The following is a 24,047-nucleotide window of genomic DNA, read 5'->3' as shown; positions in this document are numbered from 1 at the left end:
TTAGTTTTTGCAAGTATATGAGTATAAATTCGTAATATACGAAATGGGATAATATAGGGGCATTTTTATATATATATAGTGTTATCAATGGAGGTTTAAAGGAGGGTATAGGATTCATTTTATTTCCCCTGCTCTGCTCTGCTCTTGCTCTTGCTCTTGCTCTTGCTCTTGCTCTTACTCTTATTCAAACCAGAGCAAAAAATCTCAATATAGAAAAGAAACAAATCACGAAGAGCAACAAAAAACTGGCTAGTAGCGACCCGAAATATAAACCAACCTCAAAAACGGTGATATGATGGCATTATTCTCGTCCTATCTTTATCGTTAACTTATCCCATCTCGGATCGTATTAACCCAGATATGCTACTAACACCGCTATCGCCACCAAAAGAATCATATATCATCTCGAAACTCTAACTCAAAAACACCGCCAGCAGCACAACCGCCAAAATGACGACCAACACAAGCAACAAACAGCACGACTTGTTTCGCGAACTCTTCTGATGCCGTGACGCCTTTGTCAACTCGGCGCTCGCGTTCTGTGTATGATCCGCCACGCTTGTGATATTAGACTCAATATTATCAATCATCACACCCTGCTCCGTCACCATCGTACCCAGATCTCTGAAAATCTCGTTGAGCTCTGAGATACCTTGCTCGATGCCTTGGATTTCTATTTCTCTCTCTGCAATCAGAGAGTTTTGGAAATCTATTTCCTCTTGTGCCACAACGTCCATCGTCTGCTGCTCCTGCATCCGCAGTTGCTGGCGCTGCGTCGAAGGCACTGACCGCTGTGGCAGCTGCTCCTGCATCTGCAATTGTTGCTGCTGGTAGTCGTACTCAGGGCCTCCGGCACCGGGGTCTAACAGTTGTGAGGCTCCTGGCTGATGTGTTTTTGCGGCAATAACATATTGTCGCTGCTTCTCCGCCGACAGTCGCTGCACAGATTGAAAGTCCGCCAGTAAAGATGTGAATTCGCGGGAAAGCTTCTGCTGCGTAAATCTTTGCGAGGGCTACCCAAGGCACTGTCAGTTCATTTTCTGCAAAATAAATAAGAAAAGAATATCATACGTACAGTGACGTCGGTCCATCCTTGCAGCTCTTTTACCTCATCGCCAATCGACTTGCACAGCTCACGTGTGTCCTCCGACAACGACGACACCCGTTCCCGCACTTGATGAGAGTCTTTCTTTGTGCCAAACATTCCCAGCTGCCGATTGAGAGTCGAAATATTTGTTGTCAGCGTGAAAAGCTGGTTTGAAAGGCGGTTCGCAAGTGTATCGAATTCGGGCGAGTCAGAGAAGCCGCCACTGCCGCTGGCCATCGTGCCCTGTGGTCTCGAGGAGAGAAATGACATTGCTATGTTTTTTCCAGTAAATTTGGTGCGTCTTTAAAACAGTTGGTTGCTTCCTTGTTGCTGCTACGTTCTAAGTAGAAAAGGGAAGTAAGCAAATGAGTGCGTAAGAGATAAACAACGTAATCCCCGGCAAATGATCGCCTCTTCACCAGCCACCCACCAGCCCCATTATAATCCAGCCACTTTGACTATCTCTTTTTACACGCTTCCTTTTCTGATACCAACGCGGTCTATTGTCATTGTCCTATTAACTATATTATATTTGCTCTATCAGCGAGACTGCAGATGCAATATATTAATAGGTACGAATCCCTCATAAAACACGCTTGTTCTGGCGGCCGACGGCAGACTCGGCCCCGCGGTGGTCTTGAGTCAGGATTAAACTCAATCCCTTTTATCGCCAGGATAAGAACAGGCTCCACCTCGACCATCGGCACCCGACATCTCTTTCTCTGCATCGTTCTGCTTCTTGCATTACTGTACTATCATGTCTGGAGTAGCAATTCATAAATTCACAACCGCACATCCCGGTGACGTCTCCGGATATAAGCTGCTCCCCAAGTCCTGCGCACCCGAGGACCTCGTCGCCGTCATTGGCAAAACCGAGGGAAACGGTTGCGTCAATGATTTCACCCGCATGCTCTCTTCCACCGTTTGGGACCCTCTTCTCGAGGCCTCGCACGGCATCTCTGTCTTCTCCGGCGGTACTGAGGGTGTTCTCTCGCCTCATGTATCTCTGGTGACGAAAGAGGCAGACTACCTCAACGTAGACGGCTCGAAGAAGTACAGCGAAGGTCTGGTTGCCAAGGTGGGCGGCACGCGCGACTTTGAGCCCTGGGAAATGGGTACCGAAGTGCAAGCAAAAATTACTGCTGAGACAGTCAAGAAGCTGATGGCGGAACTCGAGGTCGAGGCCGACGATGTGCACATGGTTCTCGTCAAGTGTCCGCTGCTGACCACCGCCAAAGTAGTTGCCAGTGCTAAGCCTTGCGTCACTGTCGATACTTACAAGTCAATGGGATATTCGCGCCTGGCAACCGCAGTCGGTATCGCGCTTGCTTTGGGTGAAGTTGCCGAGGATGGAATCAAGACCGCGCTCGACTCTTACGGCGAGGTCGGTTGGTCTTCGCGTGCGTCGTGCTCTTCCGGCGCGGAACTCGAAAATTGTCATGTAGTTGTATTGGCTAGCTCAAAAAAGGCGAGCAATCCTTATCGCGCTCTGCATGGGTACATGGCCGATGCTATCGATCTCAAAGTCCTGCTCGAGCTGACGTCAAAGATCCCCGAGGGCGCCGAGCGCACGCAGATCTTTGTCAAGGCCGAGCCGTCTACTGACGGTGTCGTTCGCGGTAAGAGACATACCATGATGACCGATAGTGATATCCAGGGAACCAGACACGCGCGTGCTGCCGTCGGTGGCTTGGTTGCAGGTGTCTGGGGCGAGACTGATGTGTACGTCAGCGGTGGAGCCGAGGGACAGGGCCCAATGGGCGGTGGTAGCGTTTGTGTTGTGTATAAGGTATAGTTGAGCTAAAACTAGTCACGTTGATTTCTTATGTGTACGAATATTGCGGAGACATTGTAATTAGATTAATGACGCGTCTGCAAGCAAGATCTTCTAACAACTGTTCTTAATATTGAGTAGATTGGCTCAGTGTCTTCGCCATTGGCAATTATTATTCAGTCAGGGTGTCTCTTTGAAATAAAATATCTGTCAGCAGTAGTACTCAAATGATATCAGCTGAATGTAGATTTAATTTGAAGATATGGTTTGTTTATAATAGATTCAGTATCAGGTTTAGGTTAAGTATCCGACGCGTGAACACCAGTTGCATCTTTGCTTGTCAGCTATATACTTTGAGGACATCTGCTGAAGCTGCAACTTAGTGTCGTGTTGATTTGTTGAAAAAATATTTTTTAATTATTAATAATGCGGAAGCAAATTCCAGAAAGGGTGAAGTTAGCTATTGTATGTACTATGTTCTCGTCCGTGGTTCTTGATTCGAACGCCTCAAGTCAGGTTTAACAAGTTAAACATTATTTGCAGGCTCTAAGCATCGTCAAGAATAAGCCAAAGTACACGTCAATTCAAGGTCTAAATATTATCTGGTAGTTGAACTACGTGCGAGTTACCGAACTGATACATAATATCTTAGATTATCGCTGGCAGATACTTTCACGACTGCTTGATCCAGTAGATTACTGGAAAGTGCGCTATGAAGATGCCAAAGAAGAGGTCAGGAGTTTGAAAAGCAGCACAAATAATACAGTGCATCAAAATGGCAGTTTAGGATCGAAGGATGCGCCTTTTGTCATTGATATAGAGGAGGAGTTGGATTCAACTATTGAACTTGATCAGTTGAGTGACAAAGTGCATCAATTATATCGTCAGAAGCTATTGAACTACGACTATGGTTGCTTTATAGATTGAGTTAATGGACTCGAGTTTATTCTGATAGTCTGATTTAGATGCTGTTCCTGATTTACGGTTTGCCTGTGTTTCTTTGTCTACGATATCAAATATCTCTCGAATCGAAGTCGAGCAACATCTAAAGAGAATCGAACACTATATCGAGTATCCGATTTCTAATACTGGCCTTAGGCAATTTCTCAGAGAATTACTTCCAAGGTTGTTTCGATGTTTATTGTATCTTTCGAATGAGGAAGAAGGCTCAGATACCGCTGTCTTTATCTACATCAAATTACTAGATGCTCTCTTCCGCGGGCTCGGTAGAGCTGTGAGTATTATATGTCTAGCCGATTCAAGGCAGTCACAAACCAGACCAGATGATATGGTGGAGCTTCGCGTTAGTTATGAATCGACTTTACAAAGTTGCGTACAATTGCGATATTTTCAGCCTTGTATGTTCTTTGTTGCAAGATCTGACTTGAAATATATCAACTAATCATGATATTTACAATAGATGTTTTTATCAGCACTCTGTTCTCGTTCAAGACCTTGCTCGCAGAGGCTGCATCACAATCTCGAAATAATACGGGAAATATCCACCACCTACGCCCCATTTTACGCGAGATGTCACTTACCTATGTGAAATTACTAAGCAAAATCTCGCTATCTGAGAAGGTACAAAAGTATCCTGAGCTGTGGCATGACTTTGAGCGTACAATGTTTTCTGAAACTGTTGTATGTGAATATCCTGGAATTGTGAGAATTTACTGCGAGACGCTGTGCTAGAGAATGTTATCAAAAAGCATTTACTTATATTAAGACAAAATGGTAATTAAACTCTAAAACATAAGATTATACGGTTATTACATAATTAGGTCTAAACCCTACAATTTATAAAACACAGTCACAAGCAGCAAGCAACACACCCACACACACCAAACCCTCACTCATATGTGAGCGCACAGTGAAGCAGTGAGCAGCTACAGTGTCGTTGTCACAGCTTCTCCTCCTCTTCTTTCTTCAGACTTCCGGTTTAGCAGCAACCTTTCTCATCAGCACTTTAGGAAGTTACTCGACATGTATGTCCTTTTGTTTGTCTGACGTTTGTGGCTTAGCCTTTTGATTGGCACTATTTGATTGCGAAGTGTGAAGTGTACTGGCAGAATTGCAAACTCGAGCGGGAAAAAAAGACAAGACGAACATCGATATCTCAAAATAAAGCGCGCAGCGGATATTTAATGATTCTTTGGAGGGGTTCTTTTTTTTTTCGAAAAGAGTCACATTTACTACCATCTCTGAAACAAGATCGCCATTCGAAATCAAATAGCAGCCAATCATGGGAGTACTTGGTTACTGGAAAGCTGACCCTTTAATCTTCTATATCTAGGTCTAACCTCGTTTCACAAAAGCGTCTCGCCGCGAGCGTTCTCAACGTCGGCAAGAGAAAAGTTTGGCTTGACCCCAGCGAGGCCACTGCCATTACCAACGCCAACAGCCGCGAGGGAATCCGCAAGCTCATCTCCGATGGTTTGATCATCAAGAAGCCCGTCACCATCCACTCGCGCTCGCGCACCCGTGCCCATCTTGAGGCTAAGCGTGCTGGTCGTCACACCGGTTTCGGTAAGAGAAAGGGTACCAAGGACGCCCGTATGCCGAGCCAGGTCGTGTGGATGCGCCGCCAGCGTGTTCTCCGTCGTCTGCTCGCCAAGTACCGCGCTGCAGGCAAGATCGACAAGCATCTTTACCACGAGCTTTACCAGCTCGCCAAGGGTAACACTTTCAAGCACAAGCGTCAGGTCATTGAGCACGTTATCAAGGCCAAGGCCGAGAAGGCTCGCGAGCGTGCGCTTAAGGAGGAGGCTGAGGCTCGCCGTGTGCGGAACAGAGCCGCTAGAGAGAGACGGGCACAGCGCATCAACGAGAAGCGAGAGGCTCTTCTCCAGGGAGACGACGAGTAAGCGCAACCGAGAAAGATGTGTTTGAAGAATAAAGAAGGATAATAAAAGCGTAAAAAGAGAAGCGGGATGTGTTTCATTATACATCTATAGTCATGGACTGGAAGAAATGAAAAGAAAGGGAAGCAAATACCTGGCGTGGATTTTCTCTAGATATGTGTATTGCGTCTGCGTATTTATCTATATACGCCGACTCTTTTTTTTGTTTTGTTTTGTAAAATCTACACGTTGCTTTTGCTTTGTTTTCTAATACATATATAATGACTTGGTCTGAAGATCTCTTTATTATCATCGCAAGTTATTGCAAGTAGTTTTAGTCGTAAGCGAGGAACCGGAGTTTTCGGCGACGTAATCGGCCCAACAATTCTCGGCCGCGCTATCTGCAAATACACTGTTCTCCACAGTTTGAACATACTCACTAATCACACCCCATTATTCTTTTGAAGGGGAAAAAAGGAATTGTATCACTTGAAGCTGATATATTTAACAGAAAAAATTTACGACAACAGATAATTGTGCAGAGCTGGTGGTTTAAACAGACTACACTCTCACCTCTCCAAATTTGCACATGCCAGCAAAGCAGCAGACAACAGCCGCGAATGGCAGCAGCAGCAGCAAGAGTCCAATAAAGACAGCAAAGAAACAGCGTGTCGATGCCCCTGTAGAGCTCGTTACCGTATGTTATCTTATTGTGATGTGTATATTGAGTTACAGCTGTGCTGACGCTAGAGATTAGGATGTACAATCTGAGCGAGAGAAGAAAATACAGAACCTGATTGTTCGTACAACATGGAGTGTTGTTATGATTGTCGGGTTCTTCGTACTACTCGCTGCTGGTCATTTTTGGATGATCACTCTCGTTCTCGGACTACAATTGCTTGCGTATAAAGAAGTTATTGCCCTGGCTCATGAGCCGTCGCGTAAGAGGACTTTACCGTACAGTAAGACTCTTAATTGGTATTTTCTGGCGTCGACGGTGTACTACTTGTATGGAGATACGGTGCTTTATTATTTCGAGGAGGTACTGTTGGTGGATCGGGTATTATTCCCGTTTGCTATACACCATCGGTTTATCTCGTACATGCTCTATATTATTGGTATGCTATTCATTTTTCATTTCATACCAATAGAGAAGACTAACGAGGACGTATGCAGGATTTATGATCTTTGTATCTACATTGGAGAAAGGCCATTATCAATATCAGTTTATGCAGTTTGCATTCACGCACGTCGCCCTCTTCCTCATCGTAGTACAAGCACATTTCATAGTCAAGAACATAATGTCTGGCATGTTTTGGTTCTTTTTGCCGGCATCACTAGTCATTATCAACGATATATTTGCTTACCTGTGCGGTATCACTTTTGGGAAAACACCGCTTATCAAAATCTCGCCAAAGAAAACTGTTGAAGGGTTTGTTGGCGCTTGGGTTATGACGGTGATTATTGGTATCATATTGGGCTACTTTTTGATACAATGGCCGTACATGATTTGCCCACCTTCCGTATGTTGATTTCAGTTATTTACAGAATATTAAAGAGTAAGTCATATTAACGGTTATGGGCAGGACTTTTCGCTGAGTGCGTTTTCCGAATATACATGTGTTCCCAACCCCGTCTTTATCAAGCAAACCTTCCTTGTGCCGCAATTTCTTCAACCTTTACTTCGCCAATCAACCTTTTTCATTGAACCAATTCACTTCCATGTTATTAATATGGCAACATTCGCTTCATTGTCGGCGCCGTTCGGTGGATTTTTTGCGTCGGGAATTAAGCGGACGTTTGGAATTAAGGATTTCGGGGATACGATTCCTGGACACGGAGGTATTACTGATCGCATGGATTGCCAGTTTTTAATGGGTTTCTTCTCGTATATGTATTATACGAGCTTTATCGCCGTAAGTATTTTACTCATTGATTTCCTCTGATTTATAGTTAACTGATTCTTGGGAAAATAGACACACAAGCAGGGCATGGATGTCGTACTTGCGACTGCAATGACAAGCTTGACGCCTGTGGAACAAATGCAGCTTGTTCAGGCATTGCAAAAGTATTTGCATAATCAGGGACATATCGGTAAAGAGATTTTACAGTGTATGAACTAGAGCTGAGCGTGATGGAAAAATGATAGTGATAATGATGATAATTCAAAGTTATCGTCCGTATGCAGCTACGAGCGTAAAGAAATGTTGCTTTGTGTAGGATATTCTTAGTGAGTGACGAACTCTATTCTATATTATTCATCTATTCTTATGGTTCTTTGTAAATAGCTTTGATTCTACAACTTGCTTTATAATAAAAGGGACTCGAATAACAAATCAACTACATGAATAAAGAAATCTAGAGAGGTGACTTGACCGGATCCCAAGCAGCAATAGGCTCGTACTTTCCGGTATCCAGCTTCTTCATATCAGCCTCGTCAATCTCAAAACCAAACACATCAATATTAGTTTTGATCCGCTCGGCGTGATTAGATTTCGGCAATGGAACAAATCCCATTTGCAAACTCCAACGAATTAGAACCTGAGCAGGCGAAACACCATATTTCTTACTCAACGAAACAATGGTTGGATCGGTAAACTTGACGCCGCGAGTTACGGGACAATAGGCCTCCATCAAGATACCCTTGGAGCGGCAGTACTCGACTAGCTCCTTGCGTGCTAGCCAAGGATGCAACTCTACTTGATTCACAGCTGGCGTAATTCTGAATCCGTCCCAAGCAAATAGCTCCTCGAGGTGGTGAATACCGTAATTCGACACACCGATCGACTTGATCTTTCCCGCATCAACTGCATCCTGCATAGCCTGCCAACTACCAAGCCGTCCGGAAGGCGACGAGAGAGGCGAGTGAATTAGATAAAGATCAATGTAATCCAAGCCAGCACGATTAAGAGCTTGGTCAATTGCAGCAGCGGTTGCGGTGTATCCGTGGTTATTGTTCCAGAGCTTGGTCGTGTAGAAGATATCTGAGCGGGCGCAACCGGTTTCGGTTATGAAGGCGCGGACCGCTGCACCGCAGTCGTCTTCATTATTGTAGAAATCTGCGGTATCTTTATCAATAGTAAAAAAGCAAAATCAGTATCTTGAGTAACTATGAGTACTAAAAGCAGCAAAATGTGGCGGATACCGAGAAGTCTATAGCCAGCTTTTAGAGCATTTGAAACAGCTTCACCGTGACCATGAAAAACACCAAAACCAATGCACGGAATAGCATGACCAGAGTTAAGCTTAAAAGTTGTAGTCAACGAAAGAGATGATGCCATTGTTCAACAATTCACTGAGGGAGACCACCGAATCGAAGTGCTGTGAAGAGAATTAGATAGACGGAGTGAGTGGAGGGGAGGTCTTAATAGCTACTAGTTTAGGGTGACACCTAACCCGATACATTTACAAAGCTCATCGGAGTTTAATGGAGTTGAGAATGGAAATAAGCGTAAAATTCCGTGATTGTAATTAACAATCAAAATGGGTTTAGATGTTGATTACAAACTCCAATCTATGATCTCATCCTTGCCGTATCTCTCGCTCAGCCACGCATTTGTCTTGGTAAAGTGCTGGCATTCAAAGAAGCCTCGCGAGGCAGATAGCGGACTGGGATGCACCGATTTCAAAACACAGTGTACTTTTCTCTATACGCATAATTAGCTCGACTTCAACGGGTTTCCGAAAAAAAGTAGAAAAAATATGTATACTCACATCAATGCGCTCGACGCGTTTGGCAGCTGGACTTCCCCACGCCAAAAAAACAACTCCATTTTTGCACTTCTCGGCAACAATCGCAATCACTTTCTCTGTAAACTGCTCCCATCCTTTACCTGCATGACTATTTGCACTATGAGCACGTACAGTTAAGCAAGTATTGAGTAGCATGACACCACGTTCGGCCCATTTTGTCAAGTCACCGCGATTCTCTGTCGGTGGCTTGAAATCAGGATATTCAAGCGCAAGGCACTTAAATATATTACGCAGCGAAGGAGGCGGCGGAGTAGGAGCAAGAACAGAAAATGCAAGTCCGTGAGCTTGATTAAAGTTGTGGTATGGATCTTGGCCTAAAATAACAACTTTGACGGAGTCGAGTGGTGTCAGGCGAGACCACGCGTAAACATCGCGCGCAGGTGGTAAGACTTTTTGGTTTGCCGCATCTTCGGCAACGAGAAAGCGTTTGAGAGAAAGAAAGTAAGGTTTTGTGAGTTCAGAACTGAGAGCTGCGAGCCAGGACGGGTGTAGTGTGTTAATTTCTAGCCTGCTTCAAGTGTTAAAGAATAGTAAATAGAGGTTTGAAGAATTTGAATAACTGTACTGAAGCAGAGTTTTTTGCTCTGGAGTCAAACTTGCGACCCATTTATCTTTGTCGAAGTTCGTCGGCTTAGTGACAGAGCTCGAATGCTGTTGAGAAACGGCAGTCAAAGTACTGGGAGTAGTAGATCGATTTGCCGAAACGGAAGAAGTTGACTTTGAAGCAGTAGGCGTTGCAGAAAAAAAAGAAGTCAGAGGTCGCGTCTTTTTAGCATCTGGAACTAGTGAGGAGACAGCTTTTCGTTTAGTTATGGCAGACATTGCGAAGAGCTTAAAAGGAAAAGAGCTAGAGAGTGATGGTGAAGGGATAGACGCGAATGTGACGCGTATATACGCGACGATAGCAGCAGCAGCAGCAGCAGCCGCGCAGAAAAATGCTATTTAAATACAGCTTACATTTGATCTTATAAGATTAAGATAAAATCAGAAATAAAATATTGTTTTTATATGAAAAATATTGAAGAACTCAGTGTCATATATTGATAAACACAGCTATCGCAGATCGAGCAAATGTCGCTTTTATTCACATCAGCATTATTTAGAACAAATTCAGCACCTTCTACACAACAGAAATCCAGCAATGCTCTTAAGTCAGCAATAATAAAAGGATAGAAGAATGTAAGATAATACAAATCTCACGTGAGAAAGTGGGCAGACTGCGTCTAGAAGCGCATATTCGTAAAATAATTATGCCAATATGCCATTAATGCACATGACGGGCAGTGGCGTGAGTAGACTTGGGCCTCGCCGGCTTCGGTCTTGCTCACTACATTAGCATCTTCACAGTTAGAACTGCGATAACAATAACCTCAATATAGACCGATTCTGCGTTCAGGATGATGAACTTCTCCTCTCCAGAGCTTTTCCGCAGCTCACCGCCGCCGGCTTTTGAGCTGCACGAGCGGTCACGGCTCGTGTCGATAATGGATGATAAGTATCTGGCCCTCTTCTCGACCGTCGCCATTTACTGGGTCGTGTCCTGCTTCTTCCACTTAATCGACGTCTACGATCTCCTGCCTCAGTATCGCATTCATACTCCATCAGAGGTGTCGTCGCGTAACAAGGTGACTGTCTACGAGGTGCTGCGCGACGTGCTTCTTCAGCAACTCGTGCAGACTATCGTTGGCATCGCGCTCACCTACTTTGACCCGCCAGACTACACCGGCATGGAAACCTACGACATTTGGGTTCTTGCGCAAAAACTACCCTTCTTGCCACTACCGCTAGTGTCATTACTATATTCATACGGATTCAGCACAATGCGCATCCTGCTCGCGTTCTTCATCCTCGATACATGGCAGTATTTCCTACACCGCGCTATGCACACCTCGCGATACCTCTACCGCACATTCCACTCGCGGCACCATCGTCTCTACGTGCCTTATGCGTTCGGTGCACTATATAACCACCCGTTTGAAGGTCTCCTGATGGATACCCTTGGCGCGGGACTCGCGATGAAGCTCTCGGGCCAGACAGTGCGCGAGTCGCTCATCTTCTTCACGTTTTCGACGCTCAAGACTGTCGATGACCACTGCGGGTACGCGCTGCCATTTGACCCTCTTCAAATGATTTTCCAAAACAATGCGGCGTACCATGATATTCATCACCAGCAGTTCGGCATCAAGACAAATTTCTCACAGCCGTTCTTTATCGTGTGGGATAAGTGGTTAAATACACAGTACAATGGACCCAATAAGCAGCATATCGGTCGACGGGATCCTTTGGCTGACAATGAAGTGAAGGGTGAAGAGGCGAAGAAGAACGAGTAGAGTAAATAGGTTTTTTTTTGATTCTTTGATTTTTTTAATTGTCTTTTGGGTCGCATCATCTTATCGTAATACTAGTAATAATTTGTCAGACAGCGTATAATCTATACATTTTGTCATGATATTCAGAGGATATTTTAGAGTCAGCAATAATTGTATTTTTGGGCGAATAAAATCGTGTAATAGTAAGCAAACTGCTCACGAACTAGTAAACAAACAACTGTGAGGGACTTCGAACTCGGTTGGCGCGGCGCCGTTTGCCGCTCACTACTCCGCCCCTCTGCTTCTTCTCTTCTACTTTCTAATCTATTCTACTATCGACTATCTACTCACTATCCATTTGTTCCCCTTCTACTATCTACTCTACCCAATATTTTTAATCCTCATCTTCTTACTTCTTCGCATCTGTCTCTCTTCGGCTAATAAACCGATTCTCTTTGTTCATCTCCGCACAGTCACTTCCACTGGCACACACTTCCACTAGCACACATTTCCCACTGTACGCACTCTCACTGGTCCTACTTTTCAACACGCGCAATGGGATTCAGTGATGTTATGAAGGGTGGCTGGCACCCAGAAGCCGGAGGAAGCAAATCATCTTCCTCTGGATCATCCGGCAGTAAGTTCAGCGCCGGCAGTAAGTTCAGCGGCGGCTTCAAATTCGGCTCGAAGAGCTCAGGCTCCGACTCCAAGAGCTCCGACGCTACACGTATGCTTCCCTCTCCTTCTTATCGGATGCATTGTCGCTCCCAACTTGAATCAATCTTTCTGACGAATACACACAGACGAATATAGGCAGCCTTCGGTTCCAGTCTCGACGCTTAAAGATCCGACGCTTTTCCCGCCCCCGCCCAAGCACCGCGAATTTCATCCCGACGCCCCGCCTGCTACTATTTCTCCAGATTATGCCTATCTCTTCCAACCTGCTCTTGAACGGCAAAAAGTGCAGCGCCCTGACTGGCGGTCTCAATTTCAACCTGGTGTAGTACAGCCTGCTGGTGCTCCTCCTGTTCAAGGACAGTCACAGCAGTATGCTCCTCAGCCGCCACAGTATTCTCCTCAACAACAGCAATACCCCCCACAACAACCTTATCCTTCTCAAACTCAGCAATATCCGCCGCCAAACCAGCAATATTCTCCTCAACCTCAGCAGCCTCAACCTCAGCAGCCTCAACCTCAGCAGCCTCAATATCAGCAACAGCCGTCGTACAGTCCTGCTCCGACACTCCCACCTGCGTCCACGCGTCCTGTGCCGGCCCCACCGGCGCGATCATCGGTATATCAGCCTGCGTACTCACAGCAGACACCGCAGGTACCGCAAGCACCTACGCCGGCTCCAGCTTATACTCCGGCTCATTTTCAACCACAGCAGCAGCCCGCAATGGTACAAGGATATGCTCCACAACCCCCCGCTCCCCAGCAGACGCCATCTCCGGTCATTGCTGCGCCGCCCGCGTTTCAGTATCCACCGCAGCCAGTCCAGTCGGTAGACCAGCAATCGGTTCAACCTACCGCTTCGCAGCTACAGTATCGACCGGCGGCAGTAGCAGGAGTAGCAGCACCGTCACCGCAAGAACAACAGCAACCATTTGTTCGCGGTCACGGATACTCGCATTCTTTAGCAGAGTCGTCGGGTTCGCCTACAACTCCCATGGTGCAACCGACACCACAGTACCCAAACTTTGCCGCTGAAATAAGCCGAGCACGTAGTGGCGCGCCAAGCGCCTCGTCGCCTACACTGCCAGCCGGGTTCACTGCGCAGCAACCACAGCAGCAGCGTGTACCGTCTGGTCATCGTCCTACGCAAAGTATGTCCGTTGTAGGGAAGAAGCCTCCTCCGCCGCCTCCAAAGCCAAAGAACGCCAGTTTACGTGGACGACCTACGGGGATGACGCCTCCGCCTACTAGCGATGGATATCGGAATGGATATGCGCAACCCGCTACTACTAATGTAAGGGGATTCTGATTTTTTTCCCCATTTTCTTCCCCTTATTTTTTGCTTCTGAAGTCATTTGTGAAAGAGCTTTGCATTGGCTGTGTTTATGTACGAGTAGAGAGCGTGATTGAGTGAGCGAGCGAGCGAAAGATGTTAGTTTTGAATGATTTATGGGTGATATGAAATTTCAGAATGCAAGGTTCTTTTTTTTTTTTTTTTTATTTTGACTTCTTTTTGTTTTCTTTCTCACTTTTGAAATGAAAGTCTGATTAACATTATGCAATTTTTTCACGATATTGTAGAACCGAACAAATACAATATCAACAGCAACGTCAAGGACGGCCGCCGCGATATTCGAACGCGGATTGTCACCATTTGCTCAGGAGAGCCATGCGGTGGCCCTAAGACCTACGTCGATTAACACCGTACGATCGGCGCCGTCTATTTCACGAAAGCCGCCTAGAGTTCATCTAGGAGAATCTTATGATGAAGATGCGGCGGAAAAACGGCCATGGCAGCCACCTGAGGTTGATCTTGAATTAGAAACGAGGTGGTATAGTGAAGGCACAAAGATTACTAGAGTACCTGGGTATTGTCATGGCAAGCCGTATATTTACAGTTCAAGTTCATCGGCAGAAACGAAAGTTGTTGTGTTGTCGGTGCGGTCGCCTGAAGATTTGAGTCGGTGTAAGTTTCGAATCGAGAGCGATCGGTACGACAGCAAGAAGGAGCCAGATGCACAGAGGATAGATTATCCACCGCCGCCGAGGCCGTCAAAGCAAGATCTCGAGGGCGCGACGGCGGCGTTTGGAGAGCAACTTGTGAAGTTTTGTGAGGCGAGGATAGGTAATTGCGTCGGGGACGGGGAGTGTTGGACACTTGCGCATGATGGGCTTTTGAGTATTGGAGCGATGGCTAGCTGTGGATTGATTCATGGCGTGCAAGTGTGTGTGATCGATTCTGAGGCGCGGGTGGCAAAGGGCGAAGATAGCGTGCGAGTAGGAGATGTGCTGCAATTTCGCAGTGCGCGATTCAAGAAAGTGCATGCAGAGGGTGGAGTTACGGAGTCTATTGCAGGTATGCCTGATCATACAGCGATAGTATCGAAAGTAGTTAACGGGGGTCCGCTTAATGTGGAAGTGCTTGAGCAGAATATTGGTGGGAGGCGAGTTGTTATGAGGGGAGAGTATGATTTTGGGACGATTGTGGAGGGACGCGTAGTTGCTTACAGACCGTTTTGGAAGGAGTGGGCAGGTGAGTTGGAGTGTACATGGCCGTGATTTATATATATGATTGAGTGTATGTATATGAGCGAATGAATGTATATGAGGAGTAGACTACTGGTTGTGAGCCCACACGCCGACCTCGGCAAACAAAACAAGCGATATCAGTATGTTGATTGTCAGTGAGATTAGAGTAGATTAAACTAGATTATAGTATATCAGGGAAGTTTAGAGTTATATTACGACATAGAATCTTATAGTAAAGTATTGAAAAGAGCATATTCTCCAACAACCGAGAGAGCTGGAATGGAAAAAAAAAAATGAAAGAAACAGTACGAGGACTCAATCTGGTAATGGCCAAATAAAGAAAAGCACAGACTAGGAAAAAAAAGCAAAAAAAGAACGAGGCGTGCGCAAGTGCGCCGCCACCGTCAGGCTTTCTTTCGGGCTTCTCCATTTTATTGCTCTGATCGTGAACGAGGAGTGGACTGCATGATGATGATGTTTGATAGAAAATAATTGAGTGATGTTGAAGAAGAATGACAAAGAAGCGAAATGCGCTTATCTAGGTGACAGTACCTGAATAGTATGAGATTAAGTAGAGTAAACTGCTTGTATCAGCACTGCGTTTTCATATATACTATCCTTATTATTCTACACTACAAATCAAATACAATAATATCTATCATTATACCATATTCATTATCTTATTAAAGATACATCCTCATAATGATTATACAATAGCCTGCCGATAAAAGAAAAAAAACAATTTGAGCCGCAGACTCCAAACTTAAATGCGCCGCTCGCCGGCGATCCCCGGAGTCTCTACGTGGAGGACTCTCGAGAGTATGGCCAAGTATCTAGTTGTATTCAACAGCAGCAAATATTGTGCTGAATATTAATCATATTTTTGAAAGTAACATGTTCTTTCCAGTATAGCAGAGCAAACAAATAAATAGAAAGTGCGGACCAGTCCGGGCGCTAATAAACACTGTGCGGGCGGGCGGCGGCGGGCGACGTAGACGTGCCCGGCCGAGTCCGTTTCTTTTCCTCTTCTTTTTTATTTCCTATTTATCTTTGCTATATCGTCTTCTTATCCTTTTTATCTTCGTCTCGTATTTGTGTTCTTTCCTTACTCTCTTCTTCGCTTCATCTTTTCTCTTCGCCTCGTCTCTTCTTCATATCGCTATCTGATATCGTCTCTCCTCATCACCTCCTTACAATGTCCCTCGAATCCGACAACGCCTACATCGAAGACATCCCCCTCCTCGCAGATGCAGACACCCTCAACATTGACAAAGGCATCTCCCTCGACCGCGAAGCTGCCGCTGAACTCGTCGACGTACCCGCGGATTTAGAGGCCTCCGAACCCTCCATCCACTCCTCCTCCGTCACAATCATTTTCATCTCCCTCTACATCGGTGTCTTTCTCTCTGCCCTCGATGGTACAGTTGTCGCAACCCTTCTCGCTCACATATCGTCCGAGTTCAAAGAGTTCCGCTCCGTCTCCTGGATAGCGACCGCCTACCTCATCACCGTCGCCGCCTGCCAGCCGCTCTACGGCAAGCTCTCTGACATCCTTGGCCGCAAGTCCCTTCTCATCTTCTCCAACGCTGTCTTTGCACTTGGTTGCTTCTTCTGCGGCATCTCCGATAATCTCTGGTTCCTTGTCTTTGGTCGCATTATCGCCGGTGTTGGAGGCGCCGGTCTCACCTCCCTCTCCTCCATCACCCTCAACGATCTCGTGCCCCTCCGTCAGCGTTCGCTTTTGCAGGGAATAGGTTCCGTCCTCTACAATGCAGGTGCTTCGCTTGGCGGTGTCTTTGGTGGCTTTGTCACCGAGGCCATCGGCTGGCGTTGGGCTTTCCTCTTGCAAGTTCCCTTTGTCGTCGTTTCGGCTATCGCAATCCACTTCAACCTTAAGACCAAGCCGATCCCTCTCGAGCGCGACACCGCCTCCGAGACCGCCGATAAGCTCAGCAGAATTGATTTTGCTGGCTCAATTACCCTTGTCTTTACTCTTGTTCTCTTCCTTGTCGGTCTGTCTGTTGGCGGCAACTTTGTGCCCTGGTTTTCGTGGACAGTTTTCTTCACCTTCTTCTTTGGCTGCGTCTGCCTCGCCGCATTCATCTACATCGAGCTCTATATTGCACGAGAACCCGTCATTCCCCTCCAGTTGCTCAAGGACCGCTCGATTTTTGGCGCTTCTTTCACCAACTGGATCATCATGATGATCAACTACGCGCAGCTCTTTTACGTGCCAATCTACTTCATTGCCATCCGCGGCATCTCTCCCACTCAGGCAGGTTCAAACATGATTCCTAACTTTCTTGGATCCGCCATCGGTGCTATTCTTTCGGGAACTGTCATGCGCACTACCGGTCGCTACTGGTGGATGACTATGGGTTCGGCCATTGTCCTCGTCTTGGGCTCGATCCTCATCAACACCTTTAATCTGACGACCCCCAAGTGGGCTCAGATCCTTTACATTATGATTGCTGGTCTTGGTTTTGGTGGGCTGCTCAACTGCACTCTTATCGCCATGGTTGCCGCTGTGCCTCCCGAGATGCAGGCCGTCACCACCGCGATCCAGTATGGCTTCCGCGGCACTGGATCCACCGTCGGCGTTGCCGTCGCCTCTGCAATCTTCCAGAACGTGCTTGGTAAGAAGCTTGACTCTTACATTATTGGCGAGGACAAAGCAGACATCATCTCGCGTGTCACTGACTCGATCGAGGAAATTGATCTCATCCCGAAGGAGTACAAAGCCGACGTCGTGCAGGCTTACCTCGATGCCTTCCATGGTGTCTTTTACTTTGCTATTTTCTTGTCGGCCATGGTTATTGTGACTTGCGGTATGATGCGTGAGTATGTCCTGCACAAATCGCTGGATCGGTCGTAATTGAATCTGCCTTTTCACTCTCTTTATCAATTTTTAGTTTCAATGGATTACGTTTGGATGCTGGATATACACATATGGATATTTGTTTGGTTTATACTGTCTTTTAGTGTCTTTTTAGTGTCTTTTTCTTTTTTGGGTGCATAAGTATAGGATGTAATAGTAGATAGTAGATTATATAACAGCAAATGCATTTTTACCGTTTTCAGTAATAAAAGACAAATCGCGCAATAAAAAAATACAAACACTAAAAGACAACGCCGCTCGAGCAAACTCATCTCCTTTCTCCCCTCTTCCTCCTCCTCCTTATCTTTTACTTCTTCCCAGGCACATCCTCTCCTTTCAAATCTGCCTACACAATGCCCCCTCCTCCGTACGTTCAGCCTCCACCGGCCTCATTGCGCTATATCCGCCGCAGACCGCATTTCCACCGCGGCATCCGCGCCCGCGCAACCGGCCTCCTGCGCTCACCCTTCGCAAAGGTCTCCCGTCGTCAGATGTGGGCATACCCTTCTTTTGTCGGCAAACGCGTGTTCTCTTCCTCTTCTGTGCAGCAGCAGTCACAGCAGCAACAGCAGCAGCAGCAAGGTCCTCGCCGTCGCTTCCGATTCCGCTGGTGGCATGTGCCGGTCGCGGGCGGACTCACTGCTGTCGTCGTCCGCTGTGGCGAGCGATACTACGGACGACGACACGGTCTCGCTGATGGGTCCGCCCCTTCTGAAGAGCCCACATCTCGGCGCATACGTCCTGTTTCGCCATGGCAAGTATACGTGTACTCTGCTTTACCTTTAAAAACAATTTCGCGATTGTGGGGCCAATTCAACGCGATCGAGTTGCCCGTCTGGATGCGTCGTCCCGGGTACCGCTTCTATGCATACGTGTTCGGAGTCAATCTTGACGAGGTAGCCGAGGATGACTTGACAATTTATCGAAATCTGGGCGAGTTTTTCTTCCGAGAATTAAAATCTGGCGCTCGACCTATTGATCCGCACGCGACCCTTGTCAGCCCTGCCGATGGCAAGATATTGCATTCCGGTGTCGTCGCGGGTCGCGAGGTCGAGCAAGTTAAGGGTATGACGTACTCTCTTGACGCCTTACTTGGCCGAGAGCCCAATGCGTCGTCAGATTCTTTACCTGTCGAATTCATTAATGCTGCTGAGGCGGAGGAGAAAAATAAAGAGTTTGCGGCTGCAAATGGGATCCAGTTTGCCCTTGATGAGTTATTGGGGAGTAACGGCAGCAATTCAGATTATGACTATGATGCCTCGTCGACAGCTGGCGCGTCCGACAGTACGAGCGACGAAGAAATGACGGTTCTCGAAGGCGACAAGGCGAATTTTGGCGCGTCACCGGCAGCGCAATTGCGTGTCGACCGTGAGATTGCGAAACCCTCGCTTCCGGATCATGACATGTTTTTCTGTGTCATATACCTTGCTCCAGGAGATTATCACCGGTTTCATTCTCCTGCTGCGTGGGTAGCAGAGACGCGTCGTCATTTCGCGGGTGAGTTGTACTCTGTGGCACCATACTTCCAGCACCGACTATCTGGACTGTTCGTGCTTAACGAGCGCGTTGCATTACTTGGACGATGGCGACATGGATTTTTCTCGATGACGCCAGTCGGCGCAACGAATGTCGGAAGCATCAAAGTACACTTCGACAAGGACTTGAAAACCAACGATCCGCACCACAAGCACCGAAACGTTGACAAGCCTGTCTGCTACGAAGCCACGTACGCCAATGCGAGCAAGTTACTCGGTGGATACCCTCTTGAAAAAGGGCAGCAGATGGGTGGATTCGAGCTAGGAAGTACGGTTGTATTAGTATTTGAAGCGCCAAAGAAGTTTAGGTTCAACGTTAAGGAAGGGCAACATGTCAAAGTTGGTGAACCGCTTGGTGATGTTGTAGAGTGACGAAAAAAAGCAAGGAAAAGATAAAATGAAGGGTGGCGGGACCGGGGATTCATATTATGCATATTGGATATTTTGTGAGTTTTTTTGACGAGTAGATAAAAATTGTTGGTTTCTGTATTTGTTCTTTTGTTTTTGTTTGTATTCGTTTCATTTTTGTACGTAAAATTTCAGTATAAAAATAATGTGTGAAAAGAGATGTACATTTAGAGATATTTCTTTTGTAAAGTAATTTTCTGATTCACGTGCAGGACGTTCTATAATTACTGCTGTTACGTAGCATAGCCTGTGATTTAGTACGCCTTGACAGTGCCTTTGGTCTCATTCTACGTCTTCGCCTTATAGAGAATTATGAGTCTTCTCTTGGCAAAGAAAGTAGGTATAATTGAAATGTATATGCATTATATATACAAACATGCTATGAAACCCACACAGATTCAGAATAAAAATACTAAAGGCACAAGAAAAGAAGTATTACATATGTATCGCACAAATCTTCTTTCTTGCCTTTGATTTTCATTCATCGTCCATGCCTTTTCATTTCCGAATTTTTTCATGATCCCATTCCTCCTCTTGTTTTTTTTTTCCAATCCAAGAGCAAAAAACGAAAAAAAAAAACCTGATTGAAAATGAGACCTTGATAAAAAGATAAGATTATAATAAAAGAACAAACATTTCGACTTTTCCTTCTTTGCTTTCCTTGTAATTTGATTTTTTTTTATTTCTTGGTTTGTTAAAACACTCATCTCAGACGACGAGCCTCACGCTCAGATTCGAGCAGGCAGAGAATATCGTGCTGTCTGACGGGTCCCTATTTACTCCCAGTCAATAAAACACATCATCAAAAGAGCTTGTAAAAAAATTAAAAACCATACCTTGACGTTTCGGATAATGCTCCGGCTCTGGTCATCAACAAATTCGACGCGAACCTGAGTAACACCACCGCGGGATCCGGTGCGGCCGAGGACCTTGACGACCTTGGCGAGCTTGACAGGAGTTTTGGTATCCTGTGTTGAAACTGTTAGTTATCATGTTGATTTAAAGGTTGGTGGGTTGTTTGTTGGATTCATGGTCAAGAGAGAAGTTGGAGTGATATTGTATCTTGTTGCATATTCCTCGTAAGTCTCAGCAGATAATTTCCGGTCTCATAAATTCGCATATAGACTTCATTTCGATTTCTGGCGTTTCAAGCGATCTCTAAGCAGCGTTACTCGACTTGATACACCTTTGCTCATCGCCCTTGAATCCAGCTTCTGTCTGGCAATCCCCTATTCTCACAAGACCTGCAATCCTAAACAATACCAACTAATAAATATCAAGCAAAAAACCAAAACCGTACCATTATGAAATAGAAGAATTCAAAAAAGAAAAAAGGGACAGGGAAACAGGAATCTAGGCGAAGACGTCGAAAAGCAAGTACGAGATGGTGAATGCCAAAGTAGCCACGCGCTGAGTCCTCTGCAATTGCAAGGATGTAGGGTTCACTATGGCAGTTTGCAAAACGCAGTCACAGTTACAGATTGTACTACAATCACGTGACTGTGTACATAGGGTTTTGTAGCCTAGTTTGTATCAACTCTCATATATAATAAAGAGTCGAGTATTGAATTGCCGGAAGTTATTTCTTGTTTACTGTTGAGCGCTGAGATGTAGAGACTAACCTGAATAGTTCAATCTGGACTTGAAGATCCCTGAATTTCATATAGGCTCTGAGATATTCCACTTAATCCGATTGTTTTGAGTGTATTCGTTAATTATTTGTTGTAATTGTCTATAACATATTGCAGATATGTGTTGCTTGCTCATTTGATTGAGCTGCAACTATAATTATATTGCTGTGCTTCTCTAGTTATCAGTGTCTATATGCCCATCGGTAGACATACAACGAATAAACATGAAATAAGGGAAATCGCAATTACAGTCCATTTACAATCATCATAAGTTACTGGATAAATACACTCTTAGGAGTCTTATAGTAACAATTAGAAATAGTAGCTGATTTGGCTCAAAGTAAATAGTGTTTGCTCCTGTTCTCCCAACTTTACTCCTGTCCTCGCAAATCCAACTTACTCATTCACAACAAACACACAACATGACAACAATCACTGAAGCTGGACGTAAAACGACAATAGTCCCTCCTTCTTCAGGTGACTTCTCTGCTCGCCAACAAAAGACAATTAGACTATACCCCGTCACAAACTACACCTTTGGCACCAAAGAAGCGCAACCTGAAGAAGATCCCTCGGTGTCGGCTAGACTGCAACGATTGCAGGATCAGTATGAGCAGTACGGTATACGCAGGACATGTGAGGGTGTCCTTGTCTGTCATGAACACGGACATCCGCATATTCTTATGCTGCAGATCGCAAATGCTTTTTTCAAACTGTACTTCTCCTCTCTTTTATTTGATAGCATTCTACTGATCTGAGTTCATATTTACTAACTTGATTCCGAACAGCCCAGGAGATTATCTACAACCCGGCGAAGAAGAAATTGAGGGCTTCAAAGTTCGTCTCGATGAACGTCTAGCCCCCGTCGCAGGCCAGCAATTCGCTCCAGACCAGCACACCGAAGAATGGGACATCAGCGACTGCATAGCTCAATGGTGGCGGCCCAACTTCGAAACTTTTACATACCCTTTTATTCCTCCTCACGTTACGCGGCCAAAGGAATGTAAGAAGATGTATTTAATTAACCTACCAAAGCATAAGGTGCTTAGTGTACCTAAGAATATGAAATTGCTGGCTGTCCCTCTGTTTGAGCTGCATGAGAACTCTGCCAGATACGGATCTCAGTTATCGGTATGTCTTATTCTATTTATTAAGTTCGTATTTTTTTGTGTGATTGTTTATTAATCGTGAGAATAGGCTATCCCGCAGTACTTGAGTCGATACAACTTTGAGTTTGTGGATGAGAACGACGTAGTCATTGGTCGCTCGCCGGGTTTAACTAGCTTTTCTCAGTAACTTACAGAGTACAATTGAAGATTGCGAAATGTATCATGTATATTATATTAAGCTGCAATTTGAAGAGCTATAAATCTAGCTTACGCCTTTCTTACCAAATCATAAAGAAGCACGAAATGATAAAAGACCCTCTAAATCGTATCAATACAAATGTCACGTCATCTTCTCCCGTCTCTCTGTATCGCTGAAGTATTTCTTTGCCAGAGAAAGTAACGCCATCAGCGCACCTATAGGTGGCACCCATTCGATCCAAGTCCGCAATTTTGATGGCTGGATCTGCGCAACGACTTGATTCACTTTATGTTTTAGTTCATCGAGATCTTCATCATTCCAAATCACTATATCCGCAAGCCATGCTTTCTTCTCAATCGACATCTGCGCATCTATACGCTGCTCGGCCTCTTTCTCGGAAAGGATGCCGCCATCACGTTTCAAAAGTCGCTCGCGTTGTGTCTCGGGCGCGCAAGCTACCACCAGCGTCTTGCCGCAGAACATATCAAACCGCGCCTCAAACAGCAGTGGGATATCAAGAATAACTATATCAGATCCACGAACAAGCCAATTCACGAGTATTTTGCGTAGCATCGAGCGGCGAACTTGTGGATGCGTAATGTGATTAAGAACTTTCCGCTCGTCGTCATTGCCAAACACATATCTACCCAGTGCTGGCCGATTAAGAAACCTCCGCTGCTGATTGTCGGGATCAAGTAATAGATCAGGAATTTTAGGTCCAAAATATGCCACTATTTGCTTATATCCTGAGGTGCCGGGGAACACAACTTCGCGCGCAATCTCATCGGCATCGATAATTGGGAATGAGTATGGCGGCGCGCCGAGCATTGATGAGACTGTTGATTTGCCGGTGGCTATGCCGCCTGTTAAACCTAGTACCAGCATTGTCTATATTTATGTGTTACTTGTCAGCAAGTTTTGCTGGTGACGATCAAGGTAGGTGTGGATTGCAGCGATGGAATATATTCAGGTATGGTGAGTATGACATGTTTGTGGAGACAACTCCCAATTTCCACTTAACCTATCTACACGTGCCCAAATTTTCTGTCTGTAGGGGTTTATAATCATCACTTTGCTTTTATGCAATGTTGTTTAATTCCCAAGACTGATGTATTTGTTAATTAGCATAAAACTGACGTGGATTACATTCATCGTGCTTAAGTATAAATATAAATCACCGTAAAACAGTGGCTACAGTTCCAAAATCTGCCCCACTTCTAAACAAATCAATTACAAAAAGGAAGAGATCTAAAAAGGTTTGAAAGAAATCAAATGTAAATGATAGAAGAGAAATAGTCTCGTACTTGACCAGGAAAACAC

At 45.5% G+C, this 24,047-nt stretch overlaps 15 protein-coding genes across 15 annotated transcripts; 9 read left to right on the top strand and 6 right to left on the bottom strand.

The window, feature by feature from the left end:
* Positions 1 to 100: 100 nt before the first annotated feature.
* On the bottom strand, positions 101 to 1,455 carry V2V93DRAFT_362749 (t-SNARE). Its single transcript, XM_066908422.1, has 3 exons — positions 1,076 to 1,455; positions 372 to 1,013; positions 101 to 312 (listed from the first exon to the last, which is right to left on the bottom strand). Exons 1-2 carry the CDS (start codon positions 1,355 to 1,357, stop codon positions 414 to 416), a joined length of 882 nt encoding a protein of 293 aa, XP_066768638.1. The 5' UTR covers positions 1,358 to 1,455; the 3' UTR covers positions 101 to 312; positions 372 to 413.
* A 136-nt stretch (positions 1,456 to 1,591) lies between these two features.
* Positions 1,592 to 3,190, top strand: V2V93DRAFT_362746 (cyanuric acid hydrolase/Barbiturase). The gene has a single exon (XM_066908421.1). The coding sequence runs from the start codon at positions 1,845 to 1,847 to the stop codon at positions 2,880 to 2,882; it is 1,038 nt and encodes a 345-aa protein (XP_066768637.1). The 5' UTR covers positions 1,592 to 1,844; the 3' UTR covers positions 2,883 to 3,190.
* Positions 3,191 to 3,212: 22 nt separating this feature from the next.
* On the top strand, positions 3,213 to 3,969 carry V2V93DRAFT_20283 (uncharacterized protein). The gene is made up of 3 exons (XM_066907003.1): positions 3,213 to 3,326; positions 3,405 to 3,450; positions 3,514 to 3,969. The coding sequence occupies exons 1-3, from the start codon at positions 3,288 to 3,290 to the stop codon at positions 3,786 to 3,788; spliced, it is 360 nt and encodes a 119-aa protein (XP_066768636.1). The 5' UTR covers positions 3,213 to 3,287; the 3' UTR covers positions 3,789 to 3,969.
* A 793-nt stretch (positions 3,970 to 4,762) lies between these two features.
* Positions 4,763 to 6,126, top strand: V2V93DRAFT_362738 (60S ribosomal protein eL19). Its single transcript, XM_066908420.1, has 2 exons — positions 4,763 to 4,846; positions 5,155 to 6,126. Coding segments are annotated over exons 1-2 (573 nt in total). The 5' UTR covers positions 4,763 to 4,844; the 3' UTR covers positions 5,726 to 6,126.
* Positions 6,110 to 8,041, top strand: V2V93DRAFT_330686 (cytidylyltransferase family-domain-containing protein). The gene is made up of 5 exons (XM_066907650.1): positions 6,110 to 6,398; positions 6,459 to 6,819; positions 6,878 to 7,224; positions 7,288 to 7,617; positions 7,678 to 8,041. The coding sequence occupies exons 1-5, from the start codon at positions 6,291 to 6,293 to the stop codon at positions 7,822 to 7,824; spliced, it is 1,293 nt and encodes a 430-aa protein (XP_066768634.1). The 5' UTR covers positions 6,110 to 6,290; the 3' UTR covers positions 7,825 to 8,041.
* Positions 7,926 to 9,154, bottom strand: V2V93DRAFT_20329 (NADP-dependent oxidoreductase domain-containing protein). The gene is made up of 2 exons (XM_066907004.1): positions 8,847 to 9,154; positions 7,926 to 8,769 (listed from the first exon to the last, which is right to left on the bottom strand). Exons 1-2 carry the CDS (start codon positions 8,980 to 8,982, stop codon positions 8,060 to 8,062), a joined length of 846 nt encoding a protein of 281 aa, XP_066768633.1. The 5' UTR covers positions 8,983 to 9,154; the 3' UTR covers positions 7,926 to 8,059.
* A 47-nt stretch (positions 9,155 to 9,201) lies between these two features.
* V2V93DRAFT_319388 (uracil-DNA glycosylase-like protein) lies at positions 9,202 to 10,276 on the bottom strand (the record flags this gene model as incomplete). Its single annotated transcript, XM_066907277.1, has 3 exons — positions 9,202 to 9,348; positions 9,416 to 9,962; positions 10,020 to 10,276. The coding sequence occupies 3 exons, from the start codon at positions 10,274 to 10,276 to the stop codon at positions 9,202 to 9,204; spliced, it is 951 nt and encodes a 316-aa protein (XP_066768632.1).
* A 515-nt stretch (positions 10,277 to 10,791) lies between these two features.
* On the top strand, positions 10,792 to 11,961 carry V2V93DRAFT_362732 (fatty acid hydroxylase superfamily-domain-containing protein). The gene has a single exon (XM_066908419.1). It carries the CDS (start codon positions 10,852 to 10,854, stop codon positions 11,782 to 11,784), a length of 933 nt encoding a protein of 310 aa, XP_066768631.1. The 5' UTR covers positions 10,792 to 10,851; the 3' UTR covers positions 11,785 to 11,961.
* A 30-nt stretch (positions 11,962 to 11,991) lies between these two features.
* Positions 11,992 to 15,073, top strand: V2V93DRAFT_20010 (uncharacterized protein). Its single transcript, XM_066906996.1, has 3 exons — positions 11,992 to 12,490; positions 12,567 to 13,732; positions 14,020 to 15,073. Exons 1-3 carry the CDS (start codon positions 12,319 to 12,321, stop codon positions 14,995 to 14,997), a joined length of 2,316 nt encoding a protein of 771 aa, XP_066768630.1. The 5' UTR covers positions 11,992 to 12,318; the 3' UTR covers positions 14,998 to 15,073.
* V2V93DRAFT_362730 (uncharacterized protein) lies at positions 15,007 to 15,434 on the bottom strand. The gene has a single exon (XM_066908418.1). It carries the CDS (start codon positions 15,395 to 15,397, stop codon positions 15,149 to 15,151), a length of 249 nt encoding a protein of 82 aa, XP_066768629.1. The 5' UTR covers positions 15,398 to 15,434; the 3' UTR covers positions 15,007 to 15,148.
* A 344-nt stretch (positions 15,435 to 15,778) lies between these two features.
* On the top strand, positions 15,779 to 18,062 carry V2V93DRAFT_362727 (major facilitator superfamily domain-containing protein). Its single transcript, XM_066908417.1, has one exon. The coding sequence runs from the start codon at positions 16,163 to 16,165 to the stop codon at positions 17,840 to 17,842; it is 1,680 nt and encodes a 559-aa protein (XP_066768628.1). The 5' UTR covers positions 15,779 to 16,162; the 3' UTR covers positions 17,843 to 18,062.
* A 279-nt stretch (positions 18,063 to 18,341) lies between these two features.
* V2V93DRAFT_362724 (phosphatidylserine decarboxylase-domain-containing protein) lies at positions 18,342 to 19,962 on the top strand (the record flags this gene model as incomplete). The annotated part of the gene is made up of 1 exon (XM_066908416.1): positions 18,342 to 19,962. A coding segment is annotated over exon 1 (1,063 nt), but the record flags the coding sequence as incomplete, so codon positions are not given.
* Positions 19,963 to 20,491: 529 nt separating this feature from the next.
* On the bottom strand, positions 20,492 to 21,091 carry V2V93DRAFT_377560 (40S ribosomal protein eS28; the record flags this gene model as incomplete). Its single annotated transcript, XM_066911921.1, has 3 exons — positions 20,492 to 20,560; positions 20,625 to 20,756; positions 21,089 to 21,091. 3 exons carry the CDS (start codon positions 21,089 to 21,091, stop codon positions 20,492 to 20,494), a joined length of 204 nt encoding a protein of 67 aa, XP_066768626.1.
* Positions 21,092 to 21,350: 259 nt separating this feature from the next.
* On the top strand, positions 21,351 to 22,828 carry V2V93DRAFT_362721 (nucleotide hydrolase-domain-containing protein). The gene is made up of 3 exons (XM_066908415.1): positions 21,351 to 22,134; positions 22,208 to 22,550; positions 22,617 to 22,828. The coding sequence occupies exons 1-3, from the start codon at positions 21,842 to 21,844 to the stop codon at positions 22,713 to 22,715; spliced, it is 735 nt and encodes a 244-aa protein (XP_066768625.1). The 5' UTR covers positions 21,351 to 21,841; the 3' UTR covers positions 22,716 to 22,828.
* Positions 22,741 to 23,717, bottom strand: V2V93DRAFT_362719 (dephospho-CoA kinase-domain-containing protein). Its single transcript, XM_066908414.1, has one exon. The coding sequence runs from the start codon at positions 23,610 to 23,612 to the stop codon at positions 22,869 to 22,871; it is 744 nt and encodes a 247-aa protein (XP_066768624.1). The 5' UTR covers positions 23,613 to 23,717; the 3' UTR covers positions 22,741 to 22,868.
* Between the last annotated feature and the right edge of the window lie 330 nt (positions 23,718 to 24,047).

The sequence above is a fragment of the Kockiozyma suomiensis genome (assembly GCF_038497685.1).
Source record: "Kockiozyma suomiensis strain NRRL Y-17356 unplaced genomic scaffold V2V93scaffold_1, whole genome shotgun sequence".
Taxonomy (NCBI): Eukaryota; Fungi; Ascomycota; class Lipomycetes; order Lipomycetales; family Lipomycetaceae; genus Kockiozyma; species Kockiozyma suomiensis.
Note: the sequence above shows the minus strand (reverse complement) of the source record. Positions and strands in the feature narration are given on the sequence as shown.